This window comes from Somniosus microcephalus, chromosome 24, assembly GCF_052327205.1.
Source record: "Somniosus microcephalus isolate GS21.2 chromosome 24, FLI_Smic_1.0, whole genome shotgun sequence".
Lineage (NCBI taxonomy): Eukaryota > Metazoa > Chordata > Chondrichthyes > Squaliformes > Somniosidae > Somniosus > Somniosus microcephalus.
Genome location: NC_141010.1, coordinates 40,847,686 through 40,872,498, shown reverse-complemented (window position 1 = coordinate 40,872,498; position 24,813 = coordinate 40,847,686). Strand labels below are relative to the sequence as shown.

General features: G+C 46.4%; 1 protein-coding gene across 2 annotated transcripts; it reads right to left on the bottom strand.

Annotated features, from left to right (window-relative positions):
• Positions 1 to 451: 451 nt before the first annotated feature.
• LOC147101265 (uncharacterized) lies at positions 452 to 21,051 on the bottom strand. Of its 2 annotated transcripts, none has more exons than XM_085966720.1 (5): positions 20,905 to 21,051; positions 20,298 to 20,434; positions 19,338 to 19,536; positions 8,364 to 8,437; positions 452 to 1,099 (listed from the first exon to the last, which is right to left on the bottom strand). In XM_085966720.1, exons 2-5 carry the CDS (start codon positions 20,382 to 20,384, stop codon positions 821 to 823), a joined length of 639 nt encoding a protein of 212 aa, XP_085822846.1. In that variant the 5' UTR covers positions 20,385 to 20,434; positions 20,905 to 21,051; the 3' UTR covers positions 452 to 820. The 2 variants fall into 2 exon arrangements, with proteins under 2 accessions (XP_085822846.1, XP_085822847.1); XM_085966721.1 differs by lacking the exon at positions 20,905 to 21,051 and adding an exon at positions 20,600 to 20,689.
• Between the last annotated feature and the right edge of the window lie 3,762 nt (positions 21,052 to 24,813).

Below are 24,813 nucleotides of genomic sequence, written 5' to 3'. Positions count from 1 at the left end.
ACACCTCCTTCTCCTTATTTAAGGCCCTCTTTAAAACCTATCTCCTTGACCAAGCTATTGGTTACCTATCCTAATATCTCCTTCTTCGGCTCATTGTCAGTTTTTTGTCTGATTATGCTACGGTGAAGCGCCCTGGGACATTTTACTATGTTGAAGCTGCTATATAAATGCAAGTTGTTGTTGTTGTTGCGTGTATCCTCTGATGAAACGATGAGGCAAAAATAAGTTGTTCTGGCCAATATTTATCGCTCAACCAACATCAATAAAAAACAGATTATCTGGTCATTATCACATTGCTGTTTGTGGGAGCTTGCTGTGTACAAATTAGCTGCCGCATTGCTTACAATACAACAGTGACCACACTTCAAAAGTATTTAATTGGCTGTAAAGTTGTAAAGTGCTTTGGGATGTCCCGAGGTGGTGAAAGGTGCTATATAAATGCAAGTTCTTGTTTTTCTTTCTCTCGCTATTGTGAGAGAAAAGGACTTTATTAAAGCAAAGTGACAGGTAATACAACAGAATACAGTGACACTACCCAGCATACAGTAGCACAGAGAGCTAACCAAAATACGCACTTTACAGTTCTACAATGTTATAAGCAAACACATTACAAAAAAGATGCCCTCTGCATCCAAAGATGGTACCTCAAGTAGCCAGAGACCAGGTGAGGATGTTGCCATCAATGTCACAGCGAGGACAACATATCCAGTAGACTGATAGGAACAGGATGCAGCCTCTAGTCAGCAAAGAGATGATTGGAAAGGGAAGGGTTGCATCTTCAAGGGCCATGTATGACTGGTGTGAATCATTTCACGTTTGCTCAGTTACTTAAAGCACTGAGAACATACAGAGCAGCAAAGACATGCAACAATATATCTTTCTTTCCATTATCATCATTGCTTGAGTTTGAAGTGTTTTCTCTCTGTAGGTGAAATCCAAATTCTTCAAACATCTGCTTCGTTATTTCAAACTCCCCATCTGTGAGCTGAAGGACCAGGGTCTCTTCAGTTTCCTGCACCTCCTCAGTTTCCTGCTCATTTCCAGGTTGGTCTGCTCTGAATCCATATGATGGGAAAATTCTTTCCTCAATCCTTTCCACCTGGAAAACCAATTAGAATAAAAATATTTCAGAGGGAATTTTGTCTCTGTGGGGTAAAGTAAAACATTTTCACCTTGGAACAGTTCCATGAAAGAAATATTCACAGACGCCAGTATTTTATACTGATCAGATCGACTCTACAGTGTAAGTAGCAGATCTAAGTTAAAAAGGGAGAAATAATTTCAATCTACATTCTTGTGTGCCCCAGGAAAGATGTTTTCCTTGTATTTAAGATTGACGGAAGCAGCCCTCATCATTAAGCTGGGCAAGGATTAGATTCCCTTTTGGTCTTGGCACATATCCCCAATTAAGAAATCAGTCAGAAGTCCATCTGGTACCAAGCTCTTCCACTGTGTTTCTGTCCCAGGCTCGGGAAGGATGCCAACAGGTAACACAGTCACAACTTTCATTCTAAATGTTTTTCCCTTTGAATTTACTCCTCTCCTTCAGGTGCTGACTATTGCTGGGGGGACAATTCCACAGGTGCCAACAGCTTTCCAGTATCTCACTCAAGTGCCATTCTTCACGTAGGCTAGCTACTTAACTGTGGAAGGCGTCACTCAACTTGTCCTTACCAAACATCTACACACACACATACCTTCTAGCAGAGGGTGACGGATAGCAATCAGGAGCAGGAACACTGATTAATTTTCACACTCTCTAGCCTGGGCACACCGACAGCAATTCTGAATTTTAGATCTCACTTTTTGCACATATAGGAATGACTGCAGCCTTCGTAGGGATCCTACATTCACTCTTGAGTGCTATGGTTCCACAAAGGATGGAGAATAATTTGGCAACACAACATGAATAGCTCAGCAGTCTCTTCACTTTCTGAACTGAGTGAAGCACTGACTGAAACTGACGTTTTATTACTGCGGTGTGTAATTTTCCATGGGTTTTTCCACAAGATTAAAATCTCCCAATATCACTCTGTAATACTGGTCAGTGTGTCAGAAGGAACTGGGTGGCCCGGTCTGTAATTCTTCGCAGCCTCCCTTCTGGGATGTGCCAAGCTTCCACTACATTTGCCTGACAGAGACTCATAGGGGGAAAAATTCAGTATCGCCCATTTTGTGGCACTAATATTGGCTGGGTGCAAAATTTAGCGACCGGCGCTAATTATCGCCTCTGACTGCAAAATTCACCAATATCGACCCTGGAGGTGATTTGAGCGCTAAATCAGGCACTACACACCTCTCTTAAGGCGCAAACGTCGGGGAGCGAGGCGCTACCTCAGAGCGCTACCGAAGCTCAGGCGATGTCAGTAACCATGGAAGCCAGACAGACTGGCACCATGCCGTTCTTAAAGGGGAGGGGCCATCTTGCTGGCCAGCCACACCCTGCTCATTGCAGCCTTGAATCTTGGCCTGGAGAGACCTGAAAAACAATTGTGTTGGAAGCACTAATGGATAGGCCCAGGGAAAGAGCTCGGCACTTAGGAACCTCAAAAGTGTTGCTGAGGGTCAAAACTCCCTAGGACAGCGTTAGCACCAAACATTTTGCCGAGAAGAAAAGGCAGGAAGCGCCCGCCTTTAAATAGCACTCCCCCAGCCCCTTCCCAACTTGAAAACGTTTCCCCCTACCTGTCGTTCCTAGGGGCAGGCGCTAAGGAAGGGGGCGCAATTAAATATCCGGTCTGGGACATTGCACGCTTGACTGGCATCACAATCTGCGGGCGGAGGAGATCATGGCGGCAGTGTTTAGCACTGCCAAAAAACGACTGGTCAATTTCGCAAGCGGCGCTAAAATCGCCGCACTTGGGTGCTAAGTTCCTAGCGCCCTATTAGCGCCCCCCGGAGGCGCTAATGGGAGGCGCTAACCAACTGAATTTTTCCCCCCTACAGGGAATTACAGGCATGAAACCAAATCCTGTCAATCCATAGGTTGGTACGGGAATTCACAATGCCACTGCACAGCTAACGTCATTTACATCGGCCTGGATTTTGCGGTGGTAATGATGGCGAACCGTCAACATTCACCGTCATTACCCGTCTGAAACTGACCGTAACTTCAGGATTTAGCGCATGCACAGCTAAACGCGGATATCCTGAAGTTGCGGTCAGTCATTCCCTGCTCCGACACTGGCTGTGCTGTGGACTTCCCTATAACCGCAATCAGTGAAAAGAGTTGAAATGATGGAAACTTAAACTTTTCCTCAGTAATATCGCTGTTAAACACCCCATAAAATGTTAATACGATAGCAAAATACTGCAGATGCTGGAAATCCGAAATAACAACAGAAAATGCTGGAAAAACTCAGCAGGCCAGGCAACATCCGTGGAGAGAAATTACAGTCGACGTTTCGGGTGAACCCTTTTTCAAAACTGGAAAGGAAATGAAATAGATCGAAGGCAGGGCTGCGATAGAACAAAAGAAGTAAAGAGACATTAAGAGGTATTCAAAACCAGACGAGATGGTAATAGGACAGTGGAGACAAAAGACGGCTCAGATTAGGTGTGAAGTGTACTGGCAGGATGAGAGACAGCTGCCATGTGGGAGAGAGAAAAAAAAGAAGGAAAGGGGGGGGAAAGGGAAAACCCAAAACAGAGGGGTGGGAAAAAAAATATATAAGTAAAAATGTAATAGGGGCCGAGGTTATGATCTGAAATTGTTGAACTCAATATTGAGTCTGGAAGGCTGAAAAGTGCCTAATCGGAAGATGAGGTGCTGTTCATCGAGTTTACATTGAGCTTCCGTGGAACAATGCAAGAGGCCAAGGACGGTGAGGTCAGAGTGGGAATGGGGCGGTGAATTAAAATGACAGGCGACCGAAAGCTCGGGGTCACCCTTACGGACTGAACGGAGGTGTTCCGCAAAGCGGTCACCCAATCTGCGTTTGGTCTCCCCAATGTAGAGGAGACCGCATCGTGAGCAGCGAATACAGTATACTAGATTGGAAGAAGTACAAGTAAATCGCTGTTTCACCTGGAAGGGGTGTTTGGGGCCCTGGACAGTCGCAAGGGGGGAGGTATAGGGGCAGGTGTTACATCTCCTGCACTTGCACGGGAAGGTGCCAGGCGAAGGGGAAGGGCTGTTTGGGGTGATAGAGGAGTGGACTAGGGTGTCTCGGATGGAGCGGTCCCAACGAAATGCTGAAAGGGGAGGGGAGGGGAAGATGCGTTTGGTGGTGGGATCACTTTGGAGGTAGCGGAAATGGCGGAGGATGATCCATTGAATGTGGAGGTTGGTGGGGTGAAAGGTGAAGACAAGGGGAACCCTATCGTGGTTCCGGGAGGGAGGGGCAGGGGTGAGGGCAGAAGTGCGGGAGATAGAACGGACACAGTCGAGGGCCGTGTCAACCATGGTTGAGGGGAATCCTCGGTTGACGAAAAAGGAAGACATGTCGGAAGCACTGGTGTGGAAGGTGGCATCGTCGGAGCAGATACAGCGGAGACGGAGAAACTGGGAGAATGGAATAGTGTCCTTACAGGAGGCGGGGTGGGAGGAAGTGTAGTTCAGGTAGCTGTGGGAGTCAGTGGGCTTGTAGTGAATATTGGTCGATAACCTATCCCCAGAGATGGAGACGGAGAAGTCGAGGAAGGTAAGGGAAGAGTCAGAGATGGACCGTGTGAAGGTGAGGGAAGGGTGGAAATTGGAGGCAAAGTGAATGAAATTGTCTAGTTCGGGACGAGAGCAGGAAACAGCACCGATACAGTCATCAATGTATTGGAAAAAGAGGTGAGGGAGGGGACCTGAGTAGGACTGGAACAAAGAGTGTTCCACATAACCCACGAAAAGGCAGGCATAGCTAGGACCCATGCGGGTACCCATAGCAACACCTTTGATTTGGAGGAAATGAGTGGAGTTAAAGGAGAAGTTGTTCAATGTGAGAACAAGTTCAGCCAGGCGGAGGAGGGTGGTGGTGGATGGGGACTGGTCGGGCCTCTGTTCAAGGAAGAAGCGGAGCGCCCTCAGGCCATCCTGGTGGGGGATGGAGGTGTAGAGGGATTGTACGTCCATGGTGAAAAGGAAGTGGTTGGGGCCAGGAAACTGGAAACTGTTAAAGTGGCGGAGAGTGTCCGAAGAGTCGCGGATATAGGTGGGACGAGACTGGACAAGGGGAGAAAAGATAGAGTCGAGATAAGTTCTGTGGGGCAAGAACAGGCTGAAATGATGGGTCTACCAGGGCAATCCTGTTTGTGGATCGTGGGAAGGAGGTAGAAGCGGGCTGTGCGGGGTTGGGGAGCTATGAGGTTGGTGGCCGCAGGGGGAAGATCTCCAGAGGAGATGAGGTCAGTGATAGTCTTGGAAACGGTGGTTTGATGTTCGATAGTGGGGTCATGGTCCAGGTGGAGGTAGGAGGAGGTGTCGGAGAGTTGGTGTTCAGCTTCTGCTAGGTAGAGGTCAGTTCGTCAAACAACAACAGCACCACCCTTGTCAGCGGGTTTAATGACAATGTCAGGGTTGGATCTAAGAGAATGGAATGCTGCAAGTTCAGAGGGAGGTAGGTTGGAGTGAGTGAGGGGAGCAGAGAAATGGAGACGGCCGATGTCACGGCGGCAGTTCGCGATGAAAAGATCTAGAGAGGGTAAGAGGCCAGTGGGAGGGGTCCAGGTAGAACGGGAATTCTGCCAGCGGGAGAAAGGGTCAGTCATGCGGGGGGAAGACTCCTGGCCAAAGAAGTGGGCACGGAGACGAAGGCGGCAGAAAAAGAGCTCAACATCGTGCCGAGCTCGAAATTCATTGAGGTGGGGGCATAAGGGGATGAAGCTCAGGCCTTTGCTGAGGACTGATCGTTTGGGGTCAGAGAGGGGAAGGTCAGAGGGGATAGTGAAAACGCGGCAGGGGGTGAGATTGGGAGAAGGGGGGTCAGAGGAAAGTGAAGGGGAAGAAGGTTCCGGAGGGGCGTTGGTGTCCAAGAGTTGATGAAGCTTGCGATCCTCGACATCGGAAAGGAAGAAAAAAAGTTTTTTGTTGAAGGGTCGGATGAGTCGAAGGATGAAATGTTAAGCCTTGTTGGAATAGGTGTAAGTGGGGTTTTAATGGAGCTTTGACTGCTGAACAGTGTCTGGCCCTGAAAAACAAATTTTATATTTGTGGAATGTCAAACTTCTCCACCATTCTAGAAAATTACTTGAATTTTAAAATAGTAAAAAATATGTTTTATTAAATTTATGATATTTCAACTTCTACCTTAACCCCATGCGTATGTCCCAATCTTTATTTCACTCTCTGTAAAATTTTTAAAAAGTGAATTAATAATCAGTGCTTTTTATTTTTTGGTTTGCTCTTTGTGAGAATTATTCAATGTGATTGGCTGCTTAGACAGCTTGATGACATCACTGCTGCTCTACGCTAGGGATTCCGTTTTGACAGTGCTACAATCAAATTAACATCGAGAAAGTTAAAGCTTTCGCCACAGATATCGCAAATTCTGGGCCATCATTTTAATGAAGTACCGAACATAATCCTGATTCCAATTCAGCAATTGTACAAATGTTGTGATCCTGATGAAACCCTTGTGCAAAGACAGACATCACCAGGTTATACTGTAATATGTTGGAGAAAAGCCGAGGCTAATCAAGAAGTAGTTGATGATATCAAGCTTGAGTTTCAAAAACCTGTGGAGATTGAAGGAGGAAGAAAGCCTTAGCGAGTTAAAGAGTGCAACAGTTTTGAGATCCTGGGATAGAAAGAGAGAGAGCAGGAGATGAATCTTGGTTTCAAATCACAGTTGGAAAACAGGGAGGAAGGTGCTTGTCAGGTAGTGTGTTTAGAACTTATATAGAACGAGCACATTTCAGAGGAGCAATGATCACAATAACGTTGAAAAATTGGAGAGACAGTAGACAGTGTCCCTAAAACAAGAATTTGGGAATGTGTGCAATTTGGTTTCTGATGTCTACAGTGAAATGAATCAGTTTCTGTAGTGAATCAGTTTCTGTAATGAATCAGTTTCTGTAGTGAACCAGTTTCTGTAGTGAATCAGTTTCTGTAATGAATCAGTTTCTGTAGTGAACCAGTTTCTGTAATGAATCAGTTTCTACAGTGAATCAGTTTCTGTAATGAATCAGTTTCTGTAGTGAATCAGTTTCTGTAATGAATCAGTTTCTGTAGTGAATCAGTTTCTGTAGTGAATCAGTTTCTGTAGTGAATCAGTTTCTGTAGTGAATCAGTTTCTGTAGTGAACCAGTTTCTGTAATGAATCAGTTTCTGTAATGAATCAGTTTCTGTAATGAATCAGTTTCTGTAGTGAATCAGTTTCTGTAATGAATCAGTTTCTGTAGTGAATCAGTTTCTGTAGTGAACCAGTTTCTGTAATGAATCAGTTTCTGTAATGAATCAGTTTCTGTAGTGAATCAGTTTCTGTAATGAATCAGTTTCTGTAGTGAATCAGTTTCTGTAGTGAACCAGTTTCTGTAATGAATCAGTTTCTGTAATGAATCAGTTTCTGTAATGAATCAGTTTCTGTAGTGAATCAGTTTCTGTAATGAATCAGTTTCTGTAGTGAATCAGTTTCTGTAATGAATCAGTTTCTGTAGTGAATCAGTTTCTGTAATGAATCAGTTTCTGTAGTGAATCAGTTTCTGTAATGAATCAGTTTCTGTAGTGAACCAGTTTCTGTAGTGAATCAGTTTCTGTAATGAATCAGTTTCTGTAATGAATCAGTTTCTGTAATGAATCAGTTTCTGTAGTGAATACAACAGATACACACAGAGAATGGACATGTATTTTAATTAACTTCAGTTCAGAATCTCTGTTTAAAGATGGATATTTGTTTTCTTTTATAACCCATTGTCATAACCTAGAAATCACTTGGGCTTGAATTAAGAATATACAAAAAAAAGTCAATCAAGTCCCTGGGAACACACAATCTGAACAGAATAATGGTCTCAAACTCAGACGGGTTAGCACAGTGCCCATAACGGCCATCAAGTGAATCCCTTTGACGTTCATGCATCGAATAATTGCAGATAATTGGCAAAAGAATGTAACGGTAGAAATCACTCGCCAATGATATCGTATGAACGCTTAACCCACTCGCATCAAATTCTGGGTTAATAAATCTGTTAAAATATCAGACAGAAGAATTTGTTATGAGCACTTTAAACATTTGTACCACAGCATTAGTGACAGTAATTTCTACCCCATGTATTTTAAACATTCTTGACATTATAATTAACTCCAGTCAAGGACCTGCGCCTTCTGGATCCCTGATGTGTTTCAGACTCTGGTCATTGTCCAGAAATCAAGTTAGTGCATGTCTCTCTGCCCTCTCCTCTCGCCCTCGCCCAAATTATTAACAGTGTCTGTTTCTTACCAGCTTTAGCTGTGTGGATACAATCTTCATCTCAACACTGGCAGCCAACAGGATTAGAGTGTCAGGATTCAGTTCTGAAAAGGAATCAGAATAATTCACCATCCTGGGGTGGAGGCTCCGTTGAGGTGCACTAGGATGCCCTCACAACAACAACAGCAACAACTTCATAGCACCTTTACCGTAGTAAAACAACACAAGGCGCTTCACAGGAGCGTTATCAAATAAAATTTCACACATAAGATGATATTAAGACAGATACCCAAAAGCATAGTCAAAGAGGTAGGTTTTAAGGAACATCTTAATGGAGGAGAGAGCGGTAGCGAGGCGGAGAGGTTTACGGAGGGAATTCCAGAGATTAGGACCCAGGCAGCTGAAGGCACAGCCTCCAATGGTGGAGCAATTAAAATCAGGGATGCGCAAGAGGCCAGAATTGGAGGAGCGCAGAGATCTCGGATGGGTGCAAGATGCTCTAAGCTCTGCTGAGCTGCATGCGGACACTAAGCCTCGAGGGCCATCGAGAAAGAGGGTGATCCTGGAGGGCAGCAACAACTGCATGAAGCTCTGGCATCTTTTGCAGCTCTGATGTCTGCAAATGTGCAGAGAATGGAGGAATCTATCTCCAACATGAGCACCACCATGTCGCAGGCGATGGCGATGAGCTGCTGCTTCATGGAAAGGATGGCCACCTGCATGGAGCAGCAAATGCGCCAGTCACATGAGCACATGCTAGCTGTGGACAACAGATAGCAGATGCTCATAGACCTCATCTCAAGGAGGGATGTAAACGTAGACTTGGCTCTCCAACTCCTTGCTAGCAGGGAGGTGCGGGTGGCCCATGGGTGAGATGATGGTGAGAGGGATCATGGAAGTGGGGGCTCTTCTCAAAGCGCTCCCACTTCCCTCTCATTGCTTGCCCCTCGGTCAGAGCCCCACATGCTTCCTCAGGTCCCGATGGCCGAATCTGCCCGTGCACAGTTGCAGAAGGAGCAGGCTTTGGCGGGGTCATCACAGGCTCCAAAACCCAGGGGACATCCACCAAAAGTGTCTAAGCAGTCGCAGTAGGGAATTTAGCAGGCAGCCTCTACCTCTGCTGAAGCCACAGGGGTTGCACCTTGTAGAAGCACTCGGAAAAGAAAAATTACACAAAAGTAGATGCACACGGAATGCACATGGGTGTATGAAAAATGTTAGTATTAAGTTTCAGTTCTTTTGATGACACACATAAATGTTTTTCTTTGCACCACTTTCTGGTCTTGTCCATTTTTGCCTGTTGTCTTGGAAGTGGCATTGTCACTTGGAGTGAATTGTGAGACATTACTTAACTACGCGCACTGGGGCTTTGGGTGAGAGGAATGGCTTGGTCATTGTAGGGATGCTTTATGGTGTTGTTGGGGAGGTGGGGGGACTTAGTACAGCATGTGGCAGCCATGTGGCTGCATTGGAGCAAGTTAAGTAAGTCTGGCCATGATGAGGCCATCCCGGGCAGCAATGTGCGCAGCTGCTGGTGCCATCTCCACCTCAGGTTCATCCTCCTCCTCGTCTTCCACCTGCTCAGCCTCAGTACTTGGCGTCCTCAAGGGTGTCATGAGCCACGTCTTCAATGGATAGACCTTGACTCCAAGCAGCCAGCCGGAAAGTCTGTTTGGAGGTGCAAGGAGCTGAGGGAGGGTGGATTGGCGCAGAACAAAAGAGTCGTGACAGCTGCCAGGGAATCTGGCGTACACATGCATAATCATCTTTTTATGGTTGCAGACAAGCTGGACATTGAGGGAGTGGAAGCCCTTGCGGTTCACAAACTCTCCTGGGTGATGATGGGGTGCCTTGTGAAACATGGCATCGGTCACCTGGGTGATGCAATTGTGGGCGGCTGACTGTGAGATCCTGCAAATGTCTGCTGCAGGTCTGTGGAAGGAGCCTGAGGTGAAGAAGTTGAGGGCGGTGGTGACTTTGACAGGCACTGGTAAAGAGTGTCCACCAGGACCTCTGGGCAGCAAGTTACAAATGATCTGACGCGATGATCTGGCGTGATAGCCTGAGCCTCCTGAAGCACTGCTACTCAGTCATGTTCAGGAAGCTCATCCTCTGCCTGTATACCCTGTGTTGGGGGTATCGCCTCCAGCGCGCTGCAGCCCTGTGCTGCCCCCCTCTCTCCTGTGGAGCATCAGGTTGTTGAGGAGAAGGCAGCTGTTGTGTTTGCTGCTGCTGGTGTGGCTGGTGTTATTGATGGTGGGGCTCATCTGAGGACCAAGGTGAGACAGTATAAGCCACACCCATGCTGATGTAGTAGATGGCAGGTAAAGTGCAGATCAGAGGGCCAAGTCCTCAATGTTGTGATAGTGAGTAGCAATGTGGTGAGAGTGGCTTCCGAGGTTTCAGAAATGACCTGCAAACTGCAGACCCCGAAATGTGTGGACAAAATGGAGAGAGCAAGAGCCTTTCCATGAGGCAAGTAATGAGGTGCAATGTTGCAGTATTTATTTCCCAGATCTCAATGAATGAACTCGCCAGTGACCACTGAGCATCCGCCTCCCCTTCACAGGCGAGGTACCTGAGCTTCGTGAATCTTGTGCTCCTGCAATAAACGTCAAAAGCTGGCCTTAAAAACCCTCTTCAGGGTCTCTCAACAAACATTTGATGATTTCAATGAGGTCGTCTTCCTCTGCTGATCAGGTGCGTGTCGCACCTTCAAAGCCGCCCAAGTTAAATGTGTGAGGCGGCAGGATGAGATTTTAATCTTCATATTGATTGGACAAAGCAAATTGGCAAAGTTAGACTTGAGGAAGAGTTCTTAGAGTGTATACGGGATGGTTTCTTGGAACAATACGTTGTGGAACCAACCAGGGAGAAGACTATTTTAGATCTGGTAATGTGTAATGAGGCTGGATTAATTAATTATCTCGAAGTGAAGGATCCTCTTGAGAAGAGTGATCATAGCATGGTAGAATTTCCCGAACCGCTTGCTATTTCCGGGATTGTTACTGCCGACTCGCCCGCAAGCTCAGCAACAGGAAAATTCCGGTCTATGTATGTCTAAAGGTGAGTCTGATACCGTTAGCTGCAGTTCATGTTGTAGCTAGCCAGAACCATTGGTTGACTCCTGCCTGGCTGAAACCCTAATTGTCCTGATCTAGCAAGAAATCTGCAGAGGTCTGGATGTACACATGTGCGCAGCTCTCTCTCAATAGTTAAGAATTTAAATGTTTAGGGAGCTGGGGGGGGGGGGGGGGTGATGGGGGGCGGGCGGGTCGCGGTGGTGGGGGGGGGGGGAGGAGAATTACTGCAATTTCGTAAGGATAGGCAGAAAGGAAAAGGAGGTGGTATAGCTCTGTTAGTAAGGGATGAAATCAGTGCAGTAATGAGAAATGATATTGGCTTAGAAGATCAAGACAGAATCAGTTTGGGTGGAGATAAGAAATAATAAGGGTAAGAAGTCACTGGTGGGAGTGGTCTACAGGCCCCCAAACAGTAACCACACTGTAGGACAGAGTATAAATCAAGAAATAATAGAGGCTTGTAAGAAAGGTACGGCTATAATCATGGGAGATTTTAATCTTCATATTGATTGGACAAAGCAAATTGGCAAAGTTAGACTTGAGGAAGAGTTCTTAGAGTGTATACGGGATGGTTTCTTGGAACAATACGTTGTGGACCCAACCAGGGAGAAGACTATTTTAGATTTGGTAATGTGTAATGAGGCTGGATTAATTAATTATCTCAAAGTGAAGGATCCTCTTGGGAAGAGTGATCATAGCATGGTAGAATTTCAAATTCAGGTTGAGGGTCAGAAAGCTAGGTCTCAAACTAGTGTCCTGGACTTAAATAAAGGTAATTACAAAGGTATGAAGGCAGACTTGGTTAAAATGGACTGGGGAAATATATTACAGGGTAAGACTGTAGAAAAGCAGTGGCAAACATTTAAGGAGATATTTCATAATTCTCAGCAAAGATATATTCCAGAGAGAAAGAAAGACTCTAAAAGAAGGAATAACCATCAGTGGCTAACTAAGGAAGTAAAGGATGAAACATAGAAGATAGGAGCAGGAGTAGGCCATTCGGCCCCTCGAGCCTGCTCTGCCATTCAATGCGATCATGGCTGATCATCCAAATTCAGTACCCTGTCCCTGCTTTCTCCCCTTACCCCTTGATCCCTTTAGCCTTAAGAAATATATTCAACTCCTTCTTGAATATATTTAATGAATTGGCCTCAACTGCCTTCTGTGGTAGAGTATTCCACAGGTTCACCACTCTCTGGGTGAAGAAATTCCTCCTCAGTTCTGTCCTAAAGGCTTACCCCTTATCCTTAGACTGTGACCCCTGGTTCTGGACTCCCCGACCATCGGGAACATCCTTCCTGCATCTAGTCTGTCCAGTCCTGTCAGAATTTTATAAGTTTCAATGAGATCCCCTCTCATTCTTCTAAACTCTAGCGAGTATAAGCCCAATCTCTCCTCATACGTCATTCCTGCCATCCCAGGTATCAGCCTGGTGAATCTTCGCTGAACTCCTTCCATGGCAAGAACATCCTTCCTCAGATAAGGCGACCAAAACTGCACACAATACTCAAGGTGCGGTCTCACCAAGGCCCTGTACAACTACAGCAAGACATCCTTGTTCTTGTACTCAAACCCTCTCGCTACGAAGGCCAACATACCATTTGCCTTCTTAACCACCTGCTGCACCTGCATGCTTACCTTCAGTGACTGGTGCACAAGGACACCCAGGTCTCGTTGCACTTCCCCTTCTCCCAATCTATTGCCATTCAGATAATAATCTGCCTTCCTGTTTTTGTCACCAAAGTGGATAACCTCACATTTATCCACATTTTATTGCATCTGCCATGCTTCTGCCCAATCACCCAACCTGTCCAAATCATCCTGGAGTTTCTCAGCATCCTCCTCACAGCACACACGCCCACCCAGCTTTGTGTCATCTGCAAACTTGGAGATATTACATCTAGTTCCCTTGTCTAGATCATTAATATATATTGTGAATAGCTGGGGTCCAAGGACCGATCCCTGCGGTACCCCACCATTCACTGCCTGCCACTCGGAAAAAGACCCGTTTATTCCAACTCTTTGCTTTCTGTCTGCCAACCAGTTCTCTATCCAAGTCAATACCTTGCCCCCAATCCCATGTGCCTTAACTTTACACACTAATCTCTTATGCGTGACCTTAGCGAATGCCTTCTGAAAGTCCATCTAAATGGTATCAAATTGAAAACAAAGCATACAATGTTGCGAAGAATAATGGAAGGCCAGAGGATAGGGAAAATTTTTAAAACCAGCAAAGGACAACTAAAAAAATGATAGAGAGAAGATAGCTTATGAGAGTAAGCTAGCAAGAAATATAAAAACAGAAAGTAAGAGCTTCTACAGGTATATAAAAAGGAAGAGAGTAGCTAAAGTAAACATTGGTCCCCTAGAGGATGAGTCTGGGGAATTAATAATGGGAAACAGGGAAATGGCAGAGACTTTGAACAAATATTTTGTATCGGTCTTCACGGTAGAAGACACTAAAAGCATCCCAATAATGGATAATCAAGGGGCTATTGAGGCGGGAGGGGGAACTTAAAACAATCACTATCACTAGAAAGTACTAGGCAAACTAATGGGACTAAAGGTGGGCAAATCCCCTGGACCTGATGGCCTGCATCCTAGAATCTTAAAAGAAGTGGCTGCAGAGATAATGGATGCATTGGTTGTTGTCTACCAAAATTCCCTGGATTCTGGAGAGGTCTCAGCGGACTGGAAAACCACAAATGTAACGCCCCTATTTAAGAAAGGAAGGAGACAGAAACCAGGCAACTATAGACCAGTTAGCCTAACATCTGTCATTGGGAAAATGCTGGAGTCCATTGTTAAAGAAGCAGTAGCAGGACATTTAGAAAATCATAATATAGTCAAGCAGAGTCAGCATGGTTTTATGAAAGGGAAATGATGTTTGACAAATTTGCTGGAGTTCTTTGAGGATGTAATGAGCAGGGTGGATGAAGGGGAACCAGTAGATGTGGTGTATTTGGATTTCCAGAAGGCATTCGATAAGGTGCCATATAAAAGGGTACTGCAGAAGATAAAAGCTCACGGGGTTGGGGGTAATATATTAGCATGGATAGAGGATTGGCTAACTAACAGAAAACAGAGAGTCGGGATAAATGGGTCATTTTCAGGTTGGCAAACTGTAACTAGTGGGGTGCCGCAGGGATCAGTGCTGGGGCCTCAACTATTTACAATCTATATTAATGACTTGGATGAAGGGACCGAGTGTAATGTAACCAAATTTGCTGATGATACAAAAATAAGTAGGAAAGCAAATTGTGTGGAGGATGCAAAGAATCTCCAAAGGGATATAGACAGGCTAAGTGAGTGGGCAAAAATCTGGCAGGTGGAGTATAATGTGGGAAAAAGCGAGGTTATCCGCTTTGGTAGGAAAAATAAAAAAGCAAATTATTATTCAAATGGGGAAAGATTACAAAATGCTGAAGTACAGAGGGATCTGGCGGTCCTTGTACATGAATCAGAAAATGTTAGCATGCAGGTACAGCAAGTAATTAGGAAGGCAAATGGAATGTTGGTCTTTATTGCAAAGGGAATGGAATATAAAAGTAAGGAAGTCCTGTTACAACTGTACAGGGCGTTGGTGAGACCGCACCTAGAGTACTGCGTACAGTTTTGGTCTCCTTACTTAGGGAAGGATATATTTGCATTGGAGGCAGTTCAGAGAAGGTTCACGAGGTTGATTCCAGAGATGAAGGGGCTGTCTTATGAAGAAAGGTTGAGCAGGTTGGGCCTATACTCATTGGAGTTCAGAAGAATAAGAGGGGATCTTATTGAAACATATAAGATTCTGAAGGGGCTTGACAGGGTAGATGCAGAGAGGATGATTCCCATCGTGGGGGAATCTAGAACTAGGGGACATAATTTCAGAATAAGGGGGCACCCATTGAAAACGGAAATGAGGAGGAATTTCTTCTCTCAGAGGGGTGTGAATCTTTGGAATTCTCTACCCCAGAGAGCTGTGGAGGCGGAGTCATTGAATATATTTAAAGTGGAGATAGACAGATTTTTTAAAAGGTAAGGGAGTCAAGGGTTATGGGGAGCGGGCAGGGAAGTGGAGTTGAGGCCAAGATCAGATCAGCCATGATCTTATTGAATGGCGGAGCAGGCTCGAGGGGCCAAATGACCTACTCCTGCTCCTACGTCTTATGTTCTTATGTTCTAGATGTTTAAAATAGGGTCAGATAGATTGAAGGTCCAATGAACCCTCTGAACACATTATACACCCTAAGCTTCATCCCCTTACGCCCCCACCTCAATGAATTTCGAGCTCGGCACGACGCTGAGCTCTTTTTCCGTCGCCTTCATCTCCATGCCCACTTCTTTGGCCAGGAGTCTTCACCCCGCACAGCTGACCCTTTCTCCCGTTTTCAGAATTCTCGTTCTACCTGGACCCCTCCCTCTGGCCTCTTAACCTCTCTAGATCTTTTTATTACAAACTGCCGGGTGACATCGGCCGTCTCAATTTCTCTGCTCCCCTCACCCACTCCAATTTACCACCCTCTGAACTTGCAGCACTCCATTCTCTCAGATCCAACCCCAATATTAGTCATTAAACCTGCTGACAAGGGTGCTGCTGTTGTTGTTTGGCGAACCGACCTCTACCTAGCGGAGGCTGAACGGCAACTCTCCAACACCTCCTCCTAGCTCACCCTGGACCATCACCCCACTACCGAACATCATGCCACCATTTCCAAGACTGTCAGTGACCTCATCTCCTCTCTCCATGGCCGCCAACCTCATAGTTCCCCAACCCCGTACAGCCCGCTTCTACCTTCTTCCCAAGATCCACAGACAGGGCTGCCCTGGTAGACCAATCATTTCAGCCTGTTCTTGTCCCATGGAACTTATCTCTTCCTATTTCAACTCTATTTTTTCTCCCCTTCTCCAATCTCTTCCCACCTACATCTGCGACTCTTCTGACACCCTCTGCAACTTTAACAGTTTCCAGTTTTCTGGCCCCAACTGTCTCCTTTTCACTATGTATGTACAATCCCTCTACACCTCCATCCCCTACCAGGATGGCTTGAGGTCGCTCCGCTTCTTCCTTGAACAGAGGCCCAACCAGTCCCCATCCACCACCACCCTCCTCCGCCTGGCTGAACTTGTTCTCACATTGAACAACTTCTCCTTTGACTCCACTCACTTCCTCCAAATTAAAGGTGTTGCTATGGGAACCCGCATGGGCCCTAGTAATGCTTGCCTTTTCATGGGATATGTGGAACATTCTTTGTTCCAGTCCTACTCAGGTCCCCTCCCTCACCTCTTTATCCGGTACATTGATGCCGTTTCCTGCTCTCGCCCAGAACTAGAAAATTTAATTCACATTGCTTCCAATTTCCACCCTTCCCTCACCTTCACATGGTCCATCTCCGACTCTTCCCTTCCCTTCCTCGACTTCTGTGTCTCCATCTCTGGGGATAGGTTATAGACAAACATTCACTATAAGCCCACTGACTCCCACAGCTACCTGGACTACACTTCCTTCCACCCCGCCTCCTGTAAGGACTCTATTCCATTCTCCCAGTTTCTCCGTCTCCATCGCATCTGCTCTGACGATGCCACCTTCTGTACCAGTGCTTCTGACATGTCTCCCTTTTTCCTCAACCGAGGATTCCCCTCTACTGTGGTTGACACGGCCCTTGACCGTGTCCGTTCTATTTCCCGCACTTCTGCTCTCACCCCTTCCCCTCCCTCCCGGAACCACAATAGGGTTCCTCTTGTCCTCACCTTTCACCCCACCAGCCTCCACATTCAACGGATCATCCTCCGCCATTTCCGCCACCTCCAGCGTGATCCCACCACCAAAGAAATCTTCCCCTCACCTCCCCTTTCAGCATTCCGAAGATACCGCTCCCTCCGCAACATTCTGGTCCACTCCACTATCACCCCCCAACACCCCTTCCCCTTCACCTAGCACCTTCACGTACAAGTGCAGGAGATGCACACATGCCCTTTTACCTCCTCCCTTCCCACTGTCCAGGGCCCCAAACACTCCTTCCAGGTGAAGCAGCGATTTACTTGTACTTCTTGCAATTTAGTATACTGTATTCACTGCTCACAATGCGATCCACAGATGGGGCTGCCCTGGTAGACCAATCATTTCAGCCTGTTCTTGTCCCATGGAACTTATCTCTTCCTATCTCAACTCTATTTTTTCTCCCCTTGTCCAGTATCTTCCCACCTACATCTGCGACTCTTCCGACACCCTCTGCAACTTTAACAGTTTCCAGTTTCCTGGCCCCAACTGTCTCCTTTTCACTATGTACGTACAATCCCTCCACACCTCCAATCACCACCAGGATGGCCTGAGGTCGCTCCACTTCTTCCTTGAACAGAGGCCCAACCAGTCCCCATCCACCACCACCCTCCTCCGCCTGGCTGAACTTGTTCTCACATTGAACAACTTCTCCTTTGACTCCACTCACTTACTCCAAATTAAAGGTGTTGCTATGGGAACCCGCATGGGCCCTAGCTATGCCTGCCTGTTCATGGGATATGTGGAACATTATTTGTTCCAGTCCACTCCCACTCTGTCCTCTTGGTCCTCGGCCTCTTACACTGTTCCAATAAAGCTCAACGTAAGCTCGAGGAACAGCATCTCATCTTTCGATTAGGTACTTTACAGCCTTTTGGACTCAACAAAACCTGTTACATCTCCAACTTTTTCCAGTTCTGACGAAAGGTCATCGACCTGAAACATTAACTCTGTTTCTCTCTCCACAGATGCTGCCTGACCTGCTAATTATTTCCAGCATTTTCTGTTTTTATTTTACATTAAACACCAGATTTGACACCGCCCTGGATTACGCTCCATGAATCTGATCAGTGTTACACATCCTCGTCGAGTGAGTCTCATTCAACTTCACTGCACTGCAAATAGTGTCAATACAAAGTGGTAATCCCTTCACACTAAAGCTAAACTTGCAATGTAAACGCACAACAAGAGTCCACAAGTATTCAACTCTATAACAATGTTCTGATGACACCTATTGTGGTGTATGTAACCTGTTCCACCTTAAGAGAACTACCTTAAGAGATGTACTACTTTCTCTTGGCTGCTGTATACTGTAATACTGCAATACCGGTGGTGACCACACCGGTATATAAGTGTTGTGCAAGGATTTGCTGGGCAGTTCAGCCCTGACCTCCGAATAGTAAAGACCTGTTAAAAGTTATTCTTGTTGTCTGTGTCCAGTGATTGATCCTAAACATAACTGGGACACACAGACTCAACACCTATCATTTGGGCAAATGACATTTTAAGCAGAGCCACAGCAACCATAAGACAACTGAAACAGTTGGGTCAGTAACGATGTGTTCTTCAATGGAAATGGACTCTCCCATGTTCAAGCCTCCCATTCCCCAGTCTGCCCTTTGTGTCCCTGCTGCACCTGACTTCCTAACATGGTCAATTGCTGAGGTTGGGATTTGAAGCATCTCCCTCTCAGTCTTCAGCAAGGAACATTATTAGGAGTCTGTATTTAAATATTCTTCACCCACACTGACAGGCTCGACAACCAGAAATATATTGGGTTATAATACAGATCACAGTATACACCAGCAACACTGGCAATCAACCAGATGGATGCTGATGATGTTACTGTCAGTTACTCAGCAGTAACAACAATGTGCATTTATATAGCGCCTTTAATATATTAAACAACTTCCCAAAGCACTTCACAGGAGCGTTACCAAACAGAATTTGACACCGAACCACATAAGGAGATATTAGGGCAGGTGACCAAAAGCTTGATCAAAGTGGTAGGTTTTAAGGAACGCCTTAAAGGAGGAGAGAGAGGTCGAGAGGCGGCAAGGTTTAGGGAGGGAATTCCAGAGCTTTGGGCCTAGGCAGCTGAAGGGAAAGGGTGATTCCTTAATTCATACTGTTAGTGTTACTGAAATACACTTTATATCATACCACTGAGTGACTCGATGAGAACGTTTACAGCCTTTATGACCCCATTCTGATGGGGAGTCAAGGTGAGGGGCTGTCCCGGCGGATCAGCCTTCTGAATTCCCAACAGATCCAGCACCTTCTCCACACACAATCTGTTCTGGTCTTCCATCAGATCCAGTACTTGGAGGTTGGGTTGGAGACCTTCGCACATCTGGTCAAGCTGAGAACGCATGGGGAGACGGAGGAAACAGTTAAAAATAGATGAACTTTTGTGTACATCGGGACAAGGACATTGTGCTGGGGAATAGAACACTTTCCAAATTCAGATGGTCAATGCTGGTATCTAACATTCTCATATAAGATAATATATGGCCTGAGGCAGAATAAAGCTTCCCAATTCTGCCTCAATGATGTGCTTTAGCCCCACTGCTGCTGCCCCTGGTGAGTAATTCTCCTCTCTCTACCAATGTTAAGGTGTTTGTGTGAAATTGGTTTGAAGGTGGTAACACACAAAACCCACAGCACAAAACTACTCATAATTTGGCATTAATCTCACTCAAAGAGCCTCTAGAATGTTGGGTGTAGATGAAAAATAAAACCACACTGGGGCAATAGGAGCATTCTTCTGAAATTGGAGCTAAATCACAACAGTGGGGACAGAGTATCTAACTTACACTGCAGTGCCCCTGCGGTCACTCAACGCTGGCACAGAGTGCTGAAAGTGAAAGATTCCCCAGTACTGGCATCTCTGAACACATTTATGACAATCCTCTGTCCGCTATTTCAGTGGAAGGAACTAAAATAAATGGGTCGGAGTCTCCACTGAAATAGCGGACAGAGGATTGTCATAAATGTGTAATAGCATTTCCGTTGACAAAGCCAAGCTCTACACCAAAGAAGAGAAAAGAAGTGCTCGCCACAAAAAAAATGGTTGGCCAGAATTATCTTAAATTTTATAATTGAGAAAATTAAGGTACAAACCATTGCCTCAAGAACTGGAAGATTATCACTCCGGACAAGATTCACAAGGATAGCGTTGCGGAACAGCAGGCTCCTGTCTTTAGACATCTTAGTCAGCTCAGCGAGTGAAGTAGCAATCTCAGCTTTCGGGCTAGACCCTAATAAGGAATTGGATTACAGAGATTTAAAGAGGCAAACTCCATTTACCCAAAGGCAAAAATGTGACGTTAGGTACAAAGGGTTTGGAAATAATGGACTGAGGTTTTTGAAAACAAATAACCTGATTAAAAGAGCAAAGAAAAGGGGGCGGAGTTTTAACTTACTTTAAAAACGGGTGGGTTTGGAGCATGGGGGTAGTTAAATTGTTAAAAATAGGATTCCCAACCTCAACCCGCACACTTCCAGCTTTAATGAAGGAGGGACGGGTGAGGCGGGACGGGGCGGGAGACCAACCCGCTCCCAGGGGGCAGACCATCAATTTCAATATTATAATGAGGCTGGAAGCCTCTTTTTCAACCTCCATTCTGTTTTTAACTGCACGTGGACAGTCTGACACAATTCGTGAAACCCAGCAGTTACAGCAAGACGGGGACTGCTGGATCCAGGAGTTAAGTGGCTTTATACCTACCTCCTTGATCCAGGATCTCTACCTAATCCGCGATCGAAGACTCCCTCACCAGACCTCCAATTTTCTTCCCTGGCCTTCCCCTCACCCCAACCGATGATGCTCAGGCCAGCCATGATCCTTGGGTGGCCAGCCACGATCTTTCCTTCACCACCCCCCATCATCCTGCCCCGATTCTCTCACCCCACCCCCCAATCCTCTAGCCCCCCCACTGATCGTTTACCCGACCCCGATCCTCTCTCCCCCACCCCGATCATCTGCCCCACACCCGATCCTCTCACCCCCACCCAGATTGACTGCCCCACCCCCGATCCTCTCACCCCCACCCAGATTGTCTGCCCCACACCCAATTCTCTCCCTCCCACCCCGATCATCTGCCCCACACCCGATCCTCTCTCCCTCTGATTGTCTGCCCAACCCCCCAATCCTCTCTCTCCCTCTAATTGTCTGCCCCACCCCCCAATCCTCTCTCTCCCTCCGATTGTCTGCCCCACCCCCGATCCTCTCTCCCCCTCTGATTGTCTGCCCCACCACCGATCCTCTCCCTCCGATTGTCTGCCCCACCCCCGATCCTCTCTCTCCCTCCGATTGTCTGCCCCACCACCGATCCTCTCTCTCCCTCCGATTGTCTGCCCCACCACCGATCCTCTCCCTCCGATTGTCTGCCCCACCCCCGATCCTCTCTCTCCCTCCGATTGTCTGCCCCACCCCCGATCCTCTCTCCCCCTCTGATTGTCTGCCCCACCCCCCAATCCTCTCTCTCCCTCTAATTGTCTGCCCCACCCCCAATCCTCTCTCTCCCTCCGATTGTCTGCCCCACCCCCGATCCTCTCTCCCCCTCTGATTGTCTGCCCCACCCCCGATCCTCTCTCCCCCTATGATCCATTTAACGTTCCAGCTCGACCTCTGGTCCTCTACCCCACCACACCCCGATCCATTTAACAGCCCGGCCCTCATGCAAACCCTCTCTCCTCCCTCTGTGTGGCCCAGGCCTACCCACCCACAGCCAGTCAGCCTCTCAATCTGGCTGGCTGCGGGCAGTAAACCGAGACCTCACATGCAAATCAGGCCCTGCCGTTAAAGTCAGCAGGGCCTGTGGGAAACACGGCCTCCCGAGTTTCCTGACCGCCTCGGAGCGCACCCACCTACAACCCACCTTCCTGCACAAACTTCCAGCCTAGATATAATGAGCCTCGCCCCACTCCACCAACTGAAATGCTTAGGGCCGGACTTCCGCCCACCCAACTTAGCAGGCTCAATAATCATGGGACCAGGGCCATATGCAGCTTAATAGGGGTGGGTACGTACACTAGTACTCGTACTACTAGTGTGCACATCCCATGGGATCACCGAGCTCTCAGAGCGGCATTCTGAGAAGTGTTTGGAAATGCGACTCTGGAAGTGTGATGGACAAACAAGCATTTCCATGGGGGTTCTCTCGATCTCCCATCGTAAATTTGATGGAAGATTGGCGTAAATCCCGGAGAAACAGTATAAACGACAGTGGAAATTCTACCCAAATGTGCACTGGATGTAACATTTTATTATATTATACAGATTATTATTCATATTAAAAACAATTATATGATGGACCAAATTATATAGTATTGCTAATAATTTGGGTTAATATTGGTAATTTGAGAAAGTGTAAAAGTGGAGCTGGATTCTCCCGGTGCTGAAAGTTAAAGAAATAATCAGTAAATGCTACATTACCTTCACTGACCACCATGTTTTAATGCTCTACTCCGAACCCTTCCTTGGGGTCATGATAAATGCGAGTGTTTGGATTAGTGACATGTTCAGAATAACAGAAAACTGCTGCATTAAGAAACGTAAAGCAAACTTACATGATAGTGTCTGGCGCATGATAGTATGCCACTCTACATTTGAAGAAAGAGAAAAAAAATAACTTTCAGATTTTAAGACAGTTACTTGTGGGCAACTGGTCGTCAATAGTAGGATTGACACAGAGCACAACAGGCACAGCATCAACAACCCTTTCCATGTTTTCCCATTATTCATGCCATTTATTTTCTCCCCTTCTTTAGTTCTCCCCCTTGCCTTGCCATCCTACACTGGATAGCCAGGAAGGTAAATCTAAAAGAGACAATTACCTTGAATTACACTGAAATACTGGTGTGTGAACACTTAACAATCTTTTAAGAAATTAATTTTTGGGATGTGGGCGTTACTGGTAAGGACAGCATTTATTGCCCATCTCAAGTTGCCCTTGAGAATGTGGTGGTGGGCCTTATTCTTAAACCGCTGCAGTCCATGTGGTGAAGGTGCTCCCACAGTGCTGTTAGGTAGGGAGTGCCAGGATTTTGACCTGGTGACAGTGAAGGACCGGCTGATACATTTTCAAGTCAGGATGGTGTGTGATTTGGAGGGGAACTTGGAGGTGATGGTGTTCCCATGTACCTGCTGCCCTCGTCATTGGTGGAGGTTGCAGGTTTGGGAGATGCTGCTGAAGAAGCCTTGGCAAGTTGCTGCAATGCATCCTGTAGATACTAAACACTGCAGCCATGGTGCACCAGTGGTGGAGGGAGTGGATGTTTAAGGTGATGGATGGGCTGCCGATCAAACGGATTGCATTGTCCTGGATAGTGTCGAGCCTCTTGAGTAATGTTGAAGCTGCACCCATCCAGACAAGTGGAGAGTATTCCATCTCAGCCTTGACGTAAAAACATAAGAACATAAGAAATAAGAGCAGGAGTAGGCCATTCGGCCCTTCGAGCCTGCTCCGCCAGTCAATAAGATCATGGCTGATCTTCTGCCTCAACTCCATTCACCGGCCCTATCGCCATATCCCTTGATGCCTTTACTAGTCAGAAATCTATCGACTTCTGTTTTGAATATATCCAATGACTGAGCCTCCACAGCCCTCTGGGGTAGAGAATCCCAAAGATTCACCACCCTCTGTGTGAAGAAATGTCTTCTCATCTCAGTCCTGAATGGCCTGCCCTTTATCCTGAGGCTGTGGCCCCTGGTTCTAGACTCCCCAGCCAAGGGAAACATTCTCCCAGCATCCACCCTATCAAGCCCTGTAATAATTTTGTATGCTTCAATGAGATCCCCTCTCATTCTTTTGAATTCAAGAGAATACAGGCCTAGTTTACTCAATCTCTTCTCAAACGACAGTCCTGCCATCCCAGGAATCAATCTCGTGAATCTTCGTTGCACTCCCTCTATGACAAGTATATCCTTCCTTATGTCAGGAGACCAAAATTGTACACAGTACTCCAGGTGTGGTCTCACCAAGGCCCTATATAATTGGAGTAAGACTTCTTTACTTCTTTACTCAAATCCTCTTGTAATGAAGGCTAGCATACATTTGCCTTCTTAATGGCTTGCTGCACCTGCACATTCACTTTCAGTGACCCATGTACAAGGACACCCAGGCCCCTTTGAGCATCTGCATCCCCCGATCTTCCACCATTTAGGAAATACTCTGCCTTTCTATTTTTTCTACCAAAGTGGATAACTTCACATTTATCCACATTATATTCCATCTGCCATGTTCCCGCCCACTCACTGAGGCTGTCGAGATCCCCTTCAAGCCTCTTCACATCCTCTTCACAACTGACACTGCCACCTAGCTTTGTATCATCAGCAAATTTGGAAATGTTACATTTAGTCCCCTCATCCAAATCATTGATATAGATTGTGAATAGCTGGGACCCAAGCACCGATCCTTGCGGTACCCCACTAGTCACAGCCTGCCATCCTGATAAAGACCCGTTTATCCCTACTCTTTGTTTTCTGTCTGTTAATCAATTCTCAATCCATGCTAGTATATTACCCCCAATTCCATGTGCCCTAATTTTGTTCACCAACCTCTTGTGTGGGACCTTATCGAAGGCCTTCTGAAAATCCAGATACACCACATCTACTTTGTCTACTCCACTAGTT

Bases quoted from the DNA above. Each gene is read 5' to 3' on its own strand.
- LOC147101265 (XM_085966720.1), bottom strand. From the start codon at position 20,384: ATGTCTAAAGACAGGAGCCTGCTGTTCCGCAACGCTATCCTTGTGAAT. The intron at 8,438-19,337 runs GTATGATATAAA...ATTCCTTTTCAG, and splicing joins TCTCATCGAGTCACTCAGTG to AACTGAATCCTGACACTCTA. The intron at 1,100-8,363 runs GTAAGAAACAGA...TTGGTTTTCCAG, and splicing joins TATCCACACAGCTAAAGCTG to GTGGAAAGGATTGAGGAAAG.